The sequence below is a fragment of the Sceloporus occidentalis genome, unplaced genomic scaffold (assembly GCF_023333645.1).
Source record: "Sceloporus occidentalis isolate IW3139 unplaced genomic scaffold, rSceOcc1.0.p SCAF_453, whole genome shotgun sequence".
Lineage (NCBI taxonomy): Eukaryota > Metazoa > Chordata > Lepidosauria > Squamata > Phrynosomatidae > Sceloporus > Sceloporus occidentalis.
The window spans coordinates 167,317-181,642 of NW_028317433.1; the positions used below are offsets into that span (position 1 = coordinate 167,317).

Consider the following 14,326-nt stretch of genomic DNA (forward strand, 5'->3'; position numbering starts at 1 on the left):
CTTTACAGGGAAAGGAGAATCTGCAAAACACAAACAGGAATGATTTTCAAGCATGCGTTATGGGAATAATGTTCTATATGGCATTGTTAATATCATGCATTATCTTAGTTAGATTATATATATATATATTACATATTATACATTAGAACTTGTATTCTTCAAGCCTGCAATCCTGATACAGTCTAGTTGCAGCTACATGGCAGTATTTAGAGGGATGTTTTCACCCTTAAGAAAAAGATTGAGTGAGCCATATATGCGCCCGCTCTCTATATTATATCTGTATTATTATAGCGCCCAGATCACTGTTGGAATATGACTGGGTATGGACCATACCAGCACCCATACTGTCAGAGAGAGGGGACAGGCAGCAGGAAGCGATCTGCTTTAAGGTAAGTAAACATGAGTACGACGGAGGGTATGAGGTATAGAGTATAAAGGGGGGGGGGTTATAGAGATTAATTTGGTTCCAAGGGAGCAGAATCAGTACTGCAGTAGATAAAATGCCCCTGCCAGTCGCTCCTATGTAATGTATAGTGTATATAAGGCAAGGGGGGGCTGCCAGCCGGAGGCCGCGGGCACCACTGCGAGAAGCAGCAGCTCTGCCGGTAAAGGAAGTAGATAGTTCTGTAGCCAGTAAAGCACTTCCTGCTGCGAATATTTTCTTCCTTATACCTCCGTAATTAGCAGCAAAACTCACCTCAAATCACGCGTACCGAACCCCAGATTTAGCCTCTTCCAAGCACATCATGGCGCCAGGGGCCTTCCCAGTGAAGCCATTACAACGGAAGTGGTGGGGCAAACTACAACAGCACGCCAATTCCGGCCGTGACTTCCTACGCTGATTGGCGGAACTTCACCTGACGTCACCACACACGCAAGTCAAGCCGACCGCGCGGATGACCGATAATAATTCCGCCCGCTAGAGGCAGCAGAGAGCCAGGTAGCTGCTCTTCACTGCGGGATTGTTGGATGGGCCAGGGCCTGTAAGCGTGACACGTGACAGGAGTTTAATGGCCAATCAGTGATCAGCTGTTTTTGGGTAGGAATAAAGCTGCTGATTTGGGTTTATTACTATGATCCATTGATGCCTTTCTGCATACCTCCCAGAGTCCCAAGTGTCCCTCTTTAAGAGGGCCAGTCCCTCCTTTGTCCCTAAATCCTCTGGTATCTCTGTCCTGCCCTGATGCCCCTTTTTCAGCCCAATAATGTGCATAAAAACAGCAGGGAACGGATTTATAAATAAAACCTGCTCTTCTAAACACTTCACTCTATTATATAAATAACTAATCTAGAGGTCAGAAAGACATGTACAAAGTCTTAGTAAAGCCCCGCCCCTGGCCACACCTCTAACCACACCCCCTCCTTGGCCATGTTGCCCGGTCTGTATATAAAGCTCAGACCCTGCATTTTTCTAACGTCTGTTTGTTTCGTGGTTTCCAGACACCGTTATAGTTGCTTGATTTGCTTAAAAACTACTGGCTTTTAAGAGAAAAGTTGAGCTGAAACGGATATATATATATATTTGTTGTTTAAAAAGAAAATTGCCACATATCCTTTTTGAGAGTCATTAATGATTAGCATACTTGGGAACCTTCTGGCTCCGGTTGGCATGTGGGTGGGCGGTCCCAGTGATGCCGGTGGGCGGTCCTGGTGATGCCGGTGGGAGGCCCTACAGATGTCAGAAAAAGAAAATACCCCGTGGCTCGAATTCAGCTGTGTTCTGTCGACGCCGGGGCTCCGTTTACCCAGTAAGGCCCAGTAAATACCAAGCGTCGCATCCACGGCCGTGATCTTCTCTCGAATGATGGCGGAATATTATAATGAGCTTGAAGGAGACCAAATATTTGAAGTGAAATACCCCAAAATATCATATTTTCCAATCTGCCAGTCACACGGGTGGCAGGAGGCTCACAGGGCTCGGGGTCATCAGTCATTCGGCTTTTGCCGTTTATTTGCCCAGACTGTTTAACTTGGAGACAGGTTTGTGGAATAAATCACAGAGGAGGCTCTGGAGTTTGTGGGTTAATATTTATTCGATTCATTTGCAGATATAATTCCGTATCTGGTTATATACTCCTAATAATCCTTCTGTACGAACGTCTACGGAGGTTCCTGACCCATGTGACATCACGTAAAAAAAAATAAATACATTGTTGCTAATATCCCAAGCCTCTAACAGCAGATATATATATATATATATATATATATGTATATCTCCCCCCCCTCCGTTAACCCCAAATATTGTATGAAGGATTTCCACCGTTTTCACCGTTTCACAGCCATGACGGGTGCGTAGATTATCTCCCCAACGTTGGGCCCGGCCCGCGGATATTGGGCGCGGCTCCTCTGACGGATCTCGGCATAATTTATATCGTCATCCTCAAGGTTCTGCAAGTACAGGGATTCGTTACATCAGGGGGTCCGTAGAAACAAATGGACTTTCATCAATGAAAAATACTCTGTAGAGTAAAAACTTTCTTTAAAGCGACAGCTCAACGTCCCATGCAGCCTCGCCAGTGAAGAATGCATATTCGCCAATCTCTAAGCGCACTGCCACCTCCAGTCCTATTATTTACGCTACTAATAATCAGCTTCTGGAAAGTACACCCATTAAAGTCAACGGGAGCTCTTTCTGCGCATGTCTGCAGGGGTCTCATTAGCCAGTTAATAGCTGAGAGGGCCCTTTACATTCACCTGTGCAATTTACATTTGCCCCTTCCTCCGCCCCCCCCCCCCAGCTTTCTTCTGTGCTGGAGATGTGTTTGGCCAAATACATGTTAGAAAGCAAAATTTCCATTAAAACATTTTGCCAATCGCCACATTACTTACAAAGGACAAAGGTTTAGACATTGGGACAGTGACCCCCCTCCTTTTGATTAGAAAAACACTGAAAGCAGGCAGTAAATCCCCCTTTACTTACTGAGCTTGTACGATCGCCTTCAGTATTCTTCAAGTCTGGTGATTCTGTAAGAAAGATGGAAGTTATATTAAAGCAAATCAGATCGCTTGTAAATCATCGTTAAGCTCTCTCTTTCGGAAGTGGCTGTCGTAATGATGTCATAATGAGAGATCACTCCTGATTGGCAGTTTTAACTGCCGCAGAGTCTAACCGACAGCAATTGACCTGCAAGCACCGGGTCATTACCGCTGAATAGTTTTTTATTTACATTTTTTTTTCTGTCACCGAAGAAACCGAGCGAGTTGCCCCTGAAGCGGCCTAAGGCCAGCTGCCTCAGTGATCTATCCCGTAGCCATAGCAGGCCTCGGGGGTCTTTCTTGCTGTTGGTGGTCTACCTGGACGTCTGGGACATACCAGATACGCCATTGGTTTCATTTTCTGATGATGTTCCTAGTACACCTTACGCTGTGAAGGGGTTTAAATCGTGAAATATGTTTGTGCCACAATTATTGGCCCCCGTTTAGTCCATACTTTGCCAAGGTAACAGAGTCAAACCCAGCTCGATGGTTTGTTAAGGGTTAAACCTGTTTCAAAACGTACTCCGTCTCCAAGTTTTAACCAGCGCCGCCAGCAGGATGATTATCACGCAGGTCTCAACCCCCACGATGCCGGGCAGAATGAAAGAGTTACCGTTGGTGTGTTCTGAAATTGGGAAAAAGATAAATAGCAGGTTATATAATCAAATGCATTCACCACAAATAACCCATGCGCACGGTGCGTAGTGACGTACATAAACCCCGCCACGTCCATTAACGCCTCGTCTCTGACTACGTTTAGAATAATGCCCTTTGGTCAGAAATGTGCTAACCGATATCCGATAGACATGATCTCGGTGACACCTCCAGCCTGGTTCCGTTTCCAGATACATTCATTCCATTGGCTCCCTCCACGTGACAGCAGTAAGTTCCAGAATCGCTCTCCGTCAGGTTGTTGATGGTTATTTGCAGACGTTGGTAGCTGACCCAGCTGACCCTGTCTCGGTGGCACGGACTTTTCTCTAAACAAACGCCATCCTGGCAGCCCAGCGTCCAGAGGACTTTGTATGAAGGACTTTCCGTTTTAACGGTACAGTTGATGGTTACGGACGTCCCAGCTTCGGTTCTGATGATCGCTGGCTGCTCCACCGCCATCAGACCGGATTTGTTGCCGTCTATTGTGGAAAAAAAATAAGAAGGAATTGGTTATCTGTATGAAGAATACTCCATGACATCATATTTACTAAACTCAACAATGGGAAATAGATCTATGGGAATTCATTCATGTACACAACACCCCTACCACATGCAGCCCTACACCATAAAATCGGTACATCTCGGAGCAACTTGGCCTGGGGATACTAATGGCTTCGGCGCCAGGAGTTAACGTGTACGTTTTTTCTGCCGCCGTTGCGAGGGACGTTTATTTCAAAGAAGGAGAAATAAACAAGAGACCAGAATCTAGAGGATCAGAGGCTTAGATGGAATGGAAGGAAGTTTTACTTTACTGAGAGGGGAGGGTGGTAAATAAGTGGAACAGCTTCCCAGCAGAAGTGGTAGAGGGTAATACAGTGAGGGTATTAAACATGCATGGGATCAGCATACGGCTCCTGAATCTAAGACGAGACCAACGACTGATTAAGCTTTGAGTCTTTACAGCAGGAGAAACGGACGACTAGACGGGGGCCGGATGGGGCCGATTGGCTGTCAGATTCTAGGTTTCCGTGTAATGTGTAACCTGTTACAAAAATAGAACAGGGAGCGGAAACACAAAAAGCCATACAGAGTAACGCATCTTATGAATAAATATTTGTCTTTTTAGCGCAAATAAAACAGACAAATTTGCCAAATCCAAAACTGCATTATTTTATCTGCTACAATATTATCCAATTCCCATTAAACGCAGCCTTATGCCCCAAGTGTGATTGTAGACGTTACGCTTACACCCACCTACACACCCTTATCCCTATTGTTCTAATACATTACGTGTTGGGAGGACGGAAGCAGACTGGTTACACGTGGAGCGAAGAGTCTTCCAGGCAAATCCAATATCATCTGAAGCTAAGAACGTTCATTAAAAACGCGCCAAATCATCACATTTTGGAGCGGCTCGGACACGTTAGGGTCACAAAGCCTTTCCTCTCCTTACCGGTTTGTGTTATTAAAAGCAGGGAGCCGAGCCCAACCATTTGGCAGAGAAGGTGCCGGAGACGCTCCATCCTTTTGGGCAGAGAAGGAGTGCAGAAAACATCTTTTGCTTTATTCTTACTTTCTTTAAAACAGAACCCCCCCTCCCCTCCTTTTTTTGAGCGCACGTCACAGTCTGTGGTTTAACCTGCGTAGTTGACCCTCAAAGTCTGGTCGCTCTGCTCCCTTCCTTCCATTCCATCTAAGCCTCCGGCCCTCTGGCGTCAGATTGCGTCTTCTTGTTGTAGACGTCTCTCCTGTACTTAATAAATCTCTTTAAGTATTTAGATGTCTCTCCCCGATCTCCTCTCTCTCTCTCCCCGATCTCCTCGCGCTCTCTCTCTCTCTTCTCCCGCTAGCCGGACATATTGAGATCGTGGTCCTACCATGAAGGTGACTTCACTCAGTTAGAGCGTTAGAGAGGACGCTGAGTGCGACAGTCCGGAGAGAAGGACTCAGAAGTAGCTTCGCAGAAAGGGACTGTTACACCAAACACTTTGATCGGCGCAGACTTTGGTGACATTAACTTCAGGAAATGACTGCTTTACACAAAAAAAAGTTCTTCCAGCCCACCGAGCGTAACAATTACCCAGGCTTTCCGATACTTCGAAACCAAAAGGAACTCCTTTGTACCCAGTATCTACTCCGCTAGATTATGCAGTCTGTATCTGTAACCCCCCAAAACAATAAAAATAAAATACCCCCAATATGGAATTCCTCTGCATTCTGCCCTTGCCAGGACCAGTCTGTAATATAGCATTGTTATTATATTATATTTATTATATATATGATAAGTGCAGTAATAACATTTTCCCATGATCAATCATTCGCTTTCACCAAAATAATGAAGGAATATTATAATAAGATTTATGATTTTTATTTGAAACAAAATGCCCCAAATCCAGCTTTTTTGTTTTGCTGGTCACACGGGTTGTAAGAAAAAAACAGGGCATGGGGTTATCTGGAATGTTGCTTTTTCCATGTGTTTGTACAGGTTTGTCGGGACTAAGTAGGTCCAAAAGGGGAGGTCCTGGGTTATTTGGGAAAAAAAAAAGTGAATGAATTTCCGAATATAACCCCATCGCCAAACCTTTTGTTTGGAAGCCTACAGAGGTTCCTCACTCATTTGACGTCGCCGAGCCCAAAAGGTTAGTTTACTTTTATCAAACCGCGCTTGTTCTGTATTATACGAGAAAGCACATTTTTCTTATATTTTCAAAGATCGATCCTTTGGGTTATTCCCATCCTTGCCGGGCGGATCAGGGGACCGCTTGAAGCTTTTCCGGAACGACGGATTCCTTTGTTTCTTCTCCCCACGGGGATATAGCGGAGAAGACTGAGTTTGTATCAGAAGAAGTGTTTACTGCACGTTAGCTGCGTGTTGCTGACTATATTGGTCACGCGCTTTTGGATTGAAACAAGTGCAAAAAAACCTTTGCTCTTTATTACGTCACCATAACCTGCGACTCCAGGCTGCAGCACAGGTGCATGCTGCGGCCGTACAGTGTTACCGGTGCATGCTGCGGCCGTACAGTGTTACCGGTGCATGCTGCGGCCGTACAGTGTTACCGGTGCATGCTGCGGCCGTACAGTGTTACCGGTGCATGCTGCGGCCGTACAGAGTTACCGGTGCATGCTGCGGCCGTACAGTGTTACCGGTGCATGCTGCGGCCGTACAGAGTTACCGGTGCATGCTGCGGCCGTACAGTGTTACCGGTGCATGCTGCGGCCATACAGTGTTACCGGTGCATGCTGCGGCCGTACAGTGTTACCGGTGCATGCTGCGGCCGTACAGTGTTACCGGTGCATGCTGCGGCCATACAGTGTTACCGGTGCATGCTGCGGCCGTACAGTGTTACCGGTGCATGCTGCGGCCGTACAGTGTTACCGGTGCATGCTGCGGCCGTACAGTGTTACCGGTGCATGCTGCGGCCATACAGTGTTACCGGTGCATGCTGCGGCCGTACAGTGTTACCGGTGCATGCTGCGGCCGTACAGAGTTACCGGTGCATGCTGCGGCCGTACAGTGTTACCGGTGCATGCTGCGGCCGTACAGTGTTACCGGTGCATGCTGCGGCCGTACAGAGTTACCGGTGCATGCTGCGGCCGTACAGTGTTACCGGTGCATGCTGCGGCCGTACAGAGTTACCGGTGCATGCTGCGGCCGTACAGAGTTACCGGTGCATGCTGCGGCCGTACAGTGTTACCGGTGCATGCTGCGGCCATACAGTGTTACCGGTGCATGCTGCGGCCGTACAGTGTTACCGGTGCATGCTGCGGCCGTACAGTGTTACCGGTGCATGCTGCGGCCGTACAGTGTTACCGGTGCATGCTGCGGCCGTACAGAGTTACCGGTGCATGCTGCGGCCGTACAGTGTTACCGGTGCATGCTGCGGCCATACAGTGTTACCGGTGCATGCTGCGGCCGTACAGTGTTACCGGTGCATGCTGCGGCCGTACAGTGTTACCGGTGCATGCTGCGGCCGTACAGTGTTACCGGTGCATGCTGCGGCCATACAGTGTTACCGGTGCATGCTGCGGCCGTACAGTGTTACCGGTGCATGCTGCGGCCGTACAGAGTTACCGGTGCATGCTGCGGCCGTACAGTGTTACCGGTGCATGCTGCGGCCGTACAGTGTTACCGGTGCATGCTGCGGCCGTACAGAGTTACCGGTGCATGCTGCGGCCGTACAGTGTTACCGGTGCATGCTGCGGCCGTACAGTGTTACCGGTGCATGCTGCGGCCGTACAGAGTTACCGGTGCATGCTGCGGCCGTACAGTGTTACCGGTGCATGCTGCGGCCGTACAGAGTTACCGGTGCATGCTGCGGCCGTACAGAGTTACCGGTGCATGCTGCGGACGTACAGTGTTACCGGTGCATGCTGCGGCCGTACAGAGTTACCGGTGCATGCTGCGGACAGACAGAGTTACCGGTGCATGCTGCGGCCGTACAGAGTAACCGGTGCATGCTGCGGCCGTACAGAGTTACCGGTGCATGCTGCGGCCGTACAGTGTTACCGGTGCATGCTGCGGCCGTACAGAGTTGCCGGTGCATGCTGCGGACAGACAGAGTTGCCGGTGCATGCTGCGGCCGTACAGTGTTACCGGTGCATGCTGCGGCCGTACAGTGTTACCGGTGCATGCTGCGGCCGTACAGAGTTGCCGGTGCATGCCGCGGACAGACAGAGTTGCCGGTGCATGCCGCGGACAGACAGAGTTGCCGGTGCATGCCGCGGACAGACAGAGTTACCGGTGCATGCTGCGGACAGACAGAGTTGCCGGTGCATGCTGCGGACAGACAGAGTTGCCGATGCATGCTGCGGACAGACAGAGTTGCCGGTGCATGCTGCGGACAGACAGAGTTGCCGGTGCATGCTGCGGACAGACAGAGTTGCCGGTGCATGCTGCGGACAGACAGTGTTCATGTTGGACAGTTTACCATTCACAAGCCGTTGTCATCATTTGTGGTAGTTATTTAATTACGAAAAACAAAATTACTACCACCAACATTGACAAAGGCTGGTGGCAGAATTAGAGCATGGAAAGAGTTAAAATACCAGCATTTTCTTGCCCAGAAAATAATAATAAAATAATGGTAAATGATAAAATAATAAAGATAAATAATATAATGAGGGGGACTGATAAAATAATAAAGGTAGCTTATAAAATAATAAGGGTAACTGATAGAGATAAATAAAAAATAAGGGTGACTAATAATAAAGGCAGCTGATAAAATAATAAAGGCAGCTGATAAAATAATAGGGGTGACTGATAAAATAATAGGGGTGACTAATACAATAATAAGGGTAACTGATAATAAAATGATCAGGGTAACTGATAATAAAATGATAAGAGTGACTAATAATAAAATAATAGGGGTAACTGATAAAATAATCAAGATAAATAATAAAATAAGGGTGACTAATAATAAACGTAGCTAATAAATTAATAGGAGTAACTGATTAAATAATAGGGATAGCTAGTAAAAAAAATAATAGGGGTAACTGATATACGGTAATAATAAGGGTTACTAATAATAAAATAATAAGGATAACTAAGGCTGCAAACACCCCAAGCCTTCCGGGGCAGATATTCAGAATGAAAGCCTTAGGGCCGGGTAACCGGGTAACCAGGGGGCCATCGAGCGATTCTCATACACAGAGCTGACAGACCGTGCAGTAGGGGCATCCTATTGGTTTCCATGGCGACATCTCTATTTGTAACGCTGTTTCCCGCAGAAAACACAGCAAAGCCCTATCTATCCTATTACTTATAATAGAGCGGCTGCTTCTAAGGAAGTGACGTCTCGTCCAAGGAAGCCCACCAGGACTACAGTTCCCGGCATGCGCTGTGGCGTACGTCATTTCCGCTACCACTGGTCCGTTCCGGTCTGCGCGTTGAGTGGGAGCTGGGCCTAGTGTGCGGCGGAGGCGGTTGTTTGCCGGGTGGAACCGCTGTCTATTCAGTAGTCACCGAGAACACCCAGGTGAGGCTATTACTGTATCACTGTCACACCTGCCCCCGATCTGCCCTTTGCCTCCAAATCCCTCTTACCTACCTACTGCCCCCCCCACCTCTCTTGCCCCGCTCAGCTCTTTCCCCTCTCCCCGCAGCCTGGAAGATGAGCAGCTCAGAGGAAGTGTCCTGGATCAGCTGGTTCTGCGGCCTGAGAGGCAACGAGTTCTTCTGCGAGGTGAGCTGTCTGCCCCACAGTTGCTCTTTAATTGCCCCCGTGGGGTCGTATAAGTACCCCTGTCACGCCTGGCTGCTGTGCTGTGGGTGAGGGCTCTATATCTGCGCAAATGGTGGAGCAGGTGCTAGGACAGGGTCGCTGGCCACGGGGGGCTTTTGTGTTGGTCCAGGGGCAGAGCGTCAGGCTGGAGCGACAAAGTCCCCCCCCCCCCCCCGCTTCTCAATAAAATTGGCGAGTCCGGGGCGTGTGGGCAGGAACCGGGGCAGGAGCCGGCGCGGGGCAGATCTTCCGTAATCCCGGGCGCCGAGTCCTGAACGCTCCGCCGGTGACTCCGTCACAACAACCGCTTTCTGCCATTAAAGTTCCTTATCTCTATACATGAAACACTGACCTTCGGTACTCTGTTTACCTGTTGTACAGCGCTGCGGAATATGATGGCGCTATATAGAGCAATAGATTCTAATAATCCTCTCGACTCACTCTGAGGTGTGGGGTACGTTTCTGATCTTGTAAAATAACCCAGAAACATCTCTCCTGGTTTTTGCCCCGTAATATAAAGTTTTCAGACAGCTGCATATCGGCCATTTGTATGATTCTCGCTCTGTTATCTGATACCCGATCTATTAAACCCCCCCCCCCGACTCCTTATACTGCCTGTGGGGAACAGTAGAATGACTCGGTCTCATTAACCCAACCAGTCTCTCTGACTAATGAAAGTCTATGGAGGGTCGGACTTCATAAGCATCGCCATAAAGCATCAGCTCGGTGTGGTGTCTGAGCCGGGAAAGTCACCCAAAATATCACGACTGAATTTTATTTTCAAGGAAAAAAATGTACGTGATTTGTTTTTTCTATGAGACTTTTTTTATTTATTTTTTTACTGTAAATTCATCGGGTTGCCAGTTATTGTATCTGAAGTAGGATTTATATTTTTTCTTATTTAAATTATAAATAATGTCCCTGAACATGACGCTCTGCGGACTGTCGCTGATTCCCTTTCCGTCATGCAGAACGTATAGCGTTGCCAGGTTCCCCCCGGATAGCGTAGATGTAACAATCCTCGGATTAACGCTTTCCATCGCGTTTTCGCTTAATCTTGTGTTTGACGTCCCGACGTTCTCTGTCTTGCAGGTAGATGAAGATTACATCCAGGATAAGTTTAACCTGACGGGTCTGAATGAGCAGGTTCCGCACTACAGACAGGCGCTAGACATGATCCTAGACTTAGAGCCAGGTAAGACCCCCCCCCCCCCGTCATAATGTTGGCCCCTTGGCCCGTAGTTCTCTCTCCCCAGCCTTGTACCCCGTCTCCTTGGTGCAGCCTCTCATCCCCCTCTCTCTTTCCGCAGATGAAGAGCTAGAAGATAACCCCAATCAGAGCGACCTCATCGAGCAGGCGGCGGAGATGCTGTACGGTCTGATTCACGCTCGCTATATACTAACGAACCGCGGCATCGCACAGATGGTGAGAGCGCGTCGCGTGTGTCCGTCTTCTCCGGGTCACGGGACTGAGTGACTCTGTTATGGGTATTTGGCATGTGTTTTATCTGCGTGGACTCGGCCCCCAGGCTGTTGCTGAAGCAGATGGCGTCTTATGTGTTATTTAAACGAGGGCGCAGTGTCTTGGCTCTTCAGCCCGTGGCTCTGGCCGGTCTCTCTCCTATCCTTTCTTCTGAAGTTTTAGTCTCATAAAAAAACTTTTTAAGAGGCGTTTTCCGTTTCTGTGGCGACTACCTGTCCGTCCCATCTGAAAATATTATGAGATGCTCCCCGTTATTATTTTTGTCCAATTTCACAAGTTCTCCTGGTAAAGAGCTATGAATGGCACGGTTAAAGAATTGGTTCTACGAGGTGTTTGGGCCTCGTTCCCGTAGATACTGGCGAGCGCCCAAACTGCTGCATTTACTGGCAAAAGCGTTAAATTCGGGTAGAAACAGCAACTTCTTAACTAGAGCCAAACATTATTCATCTGTGACCAAAAAACCGCTTGGTCGTCTGCTTCTTCCCATCATGTCTACCGTAATGGTAACCGCAAGGCTTCGCGTATATTTCAACAGCACAGAAAGGGATCTCGGCAATGCTTTTTTTTTTTTTTTACCTTTTCCGCTTTTTTTCACGCCCGGAAGCCTCTGTTATTTCTGTGCTAAACATGAAATGTAATCGTGTGCTTCTCGCTGATTGATGAATGACGACTGTGTCTGTTTCTATAGCTGGAAAAATATCAGCAAGGAGATTTCGGCTACTGCCCCCGCGTGTATTGTGAGAACCAGCCCATGCTGCCCATCGGTAAGAGATTATGGCATTTACTACACTTCTTCGTTTACCGTTTCGTGTCTTATTGCTCGGGTTTATATAGATCTCTCACCCGTTCCTTTCCACTGTTTGACTGAAATCTCTGAATCGCTTTGCACGGAGCAGAACAAACGGTTAAAAGGCAATTAGGACCGCTGGGCTATTATATTATGCCGATTGCTCGTTGGGAAAAGTAATGGGAAGCCGGTCCTGGTCAGTGGGTTCTTAGCTCAGAGGAACACGATGAAGAAGGCTTCTCTGAGATCTAGGAACCCATTTCAGGCAGGACACTTGTAGCTGAAAGGAAGACTCCGTGTTTTGTGGTGTTGGAAGTCTCTTTGATTCTCACCTTTCTGTGCCTCGGTTCCTCAGGTCTCTCGGATATCCCCGGGGAAGCCATGGTTAAGCTGTACTGTCCCAAGTGTATGGATGTTTATACTCCCAAGTCCTCGCGGCATCACCATACAGATGGAGCGTATTTCGGCACTGGATTCCCTCACATGCTGTTCATGGTGCACCCGGAGTATCGGCCCAAGAGACCAGCCAATCAGTTTGTCCCAAGGTGAGAGACTTATCACAGTGTGTGGGGTTCCGAGAGCAGACACTAGGGGGTTAATATTAAGGAGAGATAATATAACTGCAGCAGTCTGCTTGTCAGTGTATTAATACATGTCAATAAGCCACATAACAGCATTTCCTTGGTCTCTGAAGAAATGGTCCTCAGAACATTTATATTTATATATATATATATATATATATATATATATATATATATATAATACATATAGAAGTGGATAATTTCAGATTTTAGCCAGAAGTGGTTATCAAGATTTTTGATTCTTACCAGCAGTTAAAATATTATTTACAGAGCCGCTTAGGGCCTGTGGAGATTATAGTAAATTGGATTTAATATTTCTTTTGTAAATCTGTTTATTTGGCGTGACGTGTATGTATTTATGGTGTAGATTGGCCCCCAAAAAACATACAGCTGCCTTACCACATAAAGAAGGTTGGGGGATGAATAGGAGGGTCAGTGTGGGTTACGGAAATAGAACATCCATTCTTAAAAATTTGGTTTGTGGCCTTTTGTGTCCCATTGAACGGATTGTAAGCTCACCAGAAAAGTACCAGTGTGTGTGAAAATTAACAATATGCAAAATTTGTCAATAACATTAACGCTCATTGTCCCTCTATTGTAATCGTGTTCTGTAGTCTGCAGGCACTCTATAAATAACACACTGATCCTCTGGGTTTCTGCCCCAAAACAAACATCTTGGCTGTCTGTATAATGAGATAACATAAAGTCTCTATCTGAACAACTGTATCTCACTTAATACGCTCTCCTTGTTTCTTTAGGTTATACGGCTTCAAGATCCACCCTATGGCATACCAGCTCCAACTTCAGGCAGCCAGTAACTTCAAAAGTCCCGTGAAGACCATGCGCTAATTCTTTCCCATTGTACGGTTTGAAGAGATATCCCCTGATCCCAACACCTTGTCAATCAAGGAGTGTTGTCAATTTCAGTGTATAATTTCCTGGCCCTGTTTTGATTTTTGTCCTGTTTAAGAGTGTGTTCTTACAACCTTCCACTGTGGATAAATAAAGTTATATAGAACAATGAGTTGTGTGGTCTTTTTCTTAATATGGTGGTATATATAAAAAAAAAAAAAGATTTGGTAGACAAATTTTAGCATCTAGTGACTTGTGTTAGAACTAGACTTGTGCATTCATGTTGGGGCGAACATGAAACCGAACATGAAGGGTGCATTTTTGTTGTTCATCCCGAAGTAACGAACATGGCGGTGGCAAAACGTAGACAAAGACACACAACATGAAGAATATTTGTGTTCGTCTTTGTTAATATCTCCTAACTAATCTGCCTGGTCGCTTCCCCCTCTAGCCTACCTTGTCTACGCAGCATCGCAGGGGTTAATGGGAGCAGGAATCTGTAGGATTGTGCAAGTAGTTAAAGGTCCATGATAATCCTTCATTGGTTGATGCCAAAGGAGGCTCCTTCATTGTCCGCCAACCAATGAAGAGCAGCTGCCCTTTATTGGTTGATGCCAGAGGATGCCCCTGCCGGCGACCAATAGTTACTTGTACGGACCTTTAAAATCCTGGCACCAAAGCTGCTGTGTACTGTTATCGCGTTAATCCTGTATTAACCCCTTCTAAGAAAAATTTCAAAAAGGAACATGAATGTACATTAGTATTCGGC

At 47.1% G+C, this 14,326-nt stretch overlaps 1 protein-coding gene across 1 annotated transcript; it reads left to right on the plus strand.

Annotated features, from left to right (window-relative positions):
• The first annotated feature begins 9,743 nt into the window (after positions 1-9,743).
• LOC149271888 (casein kinase II subunit beta) lies at positions 9,744-13,554 on the plus strand. Its single transcript, XM_089507039.1, has 6 exons — positions 9,744-9,815; positions 10,947-11,049; positions 11,165-11,280; positions 12,026-12,101; positions 12,480-12,669; positions 13,464-13,554. Exons 1-6 carry the CDS (start codon positions 9,744-9,746, stop codon positions 13,552-13,554), a joined length of 648 nt encoding a protein of 215 aa, XP_089363165.1.
• Positions 13,555-14,326: the final 772 nt, after the last annotated feature.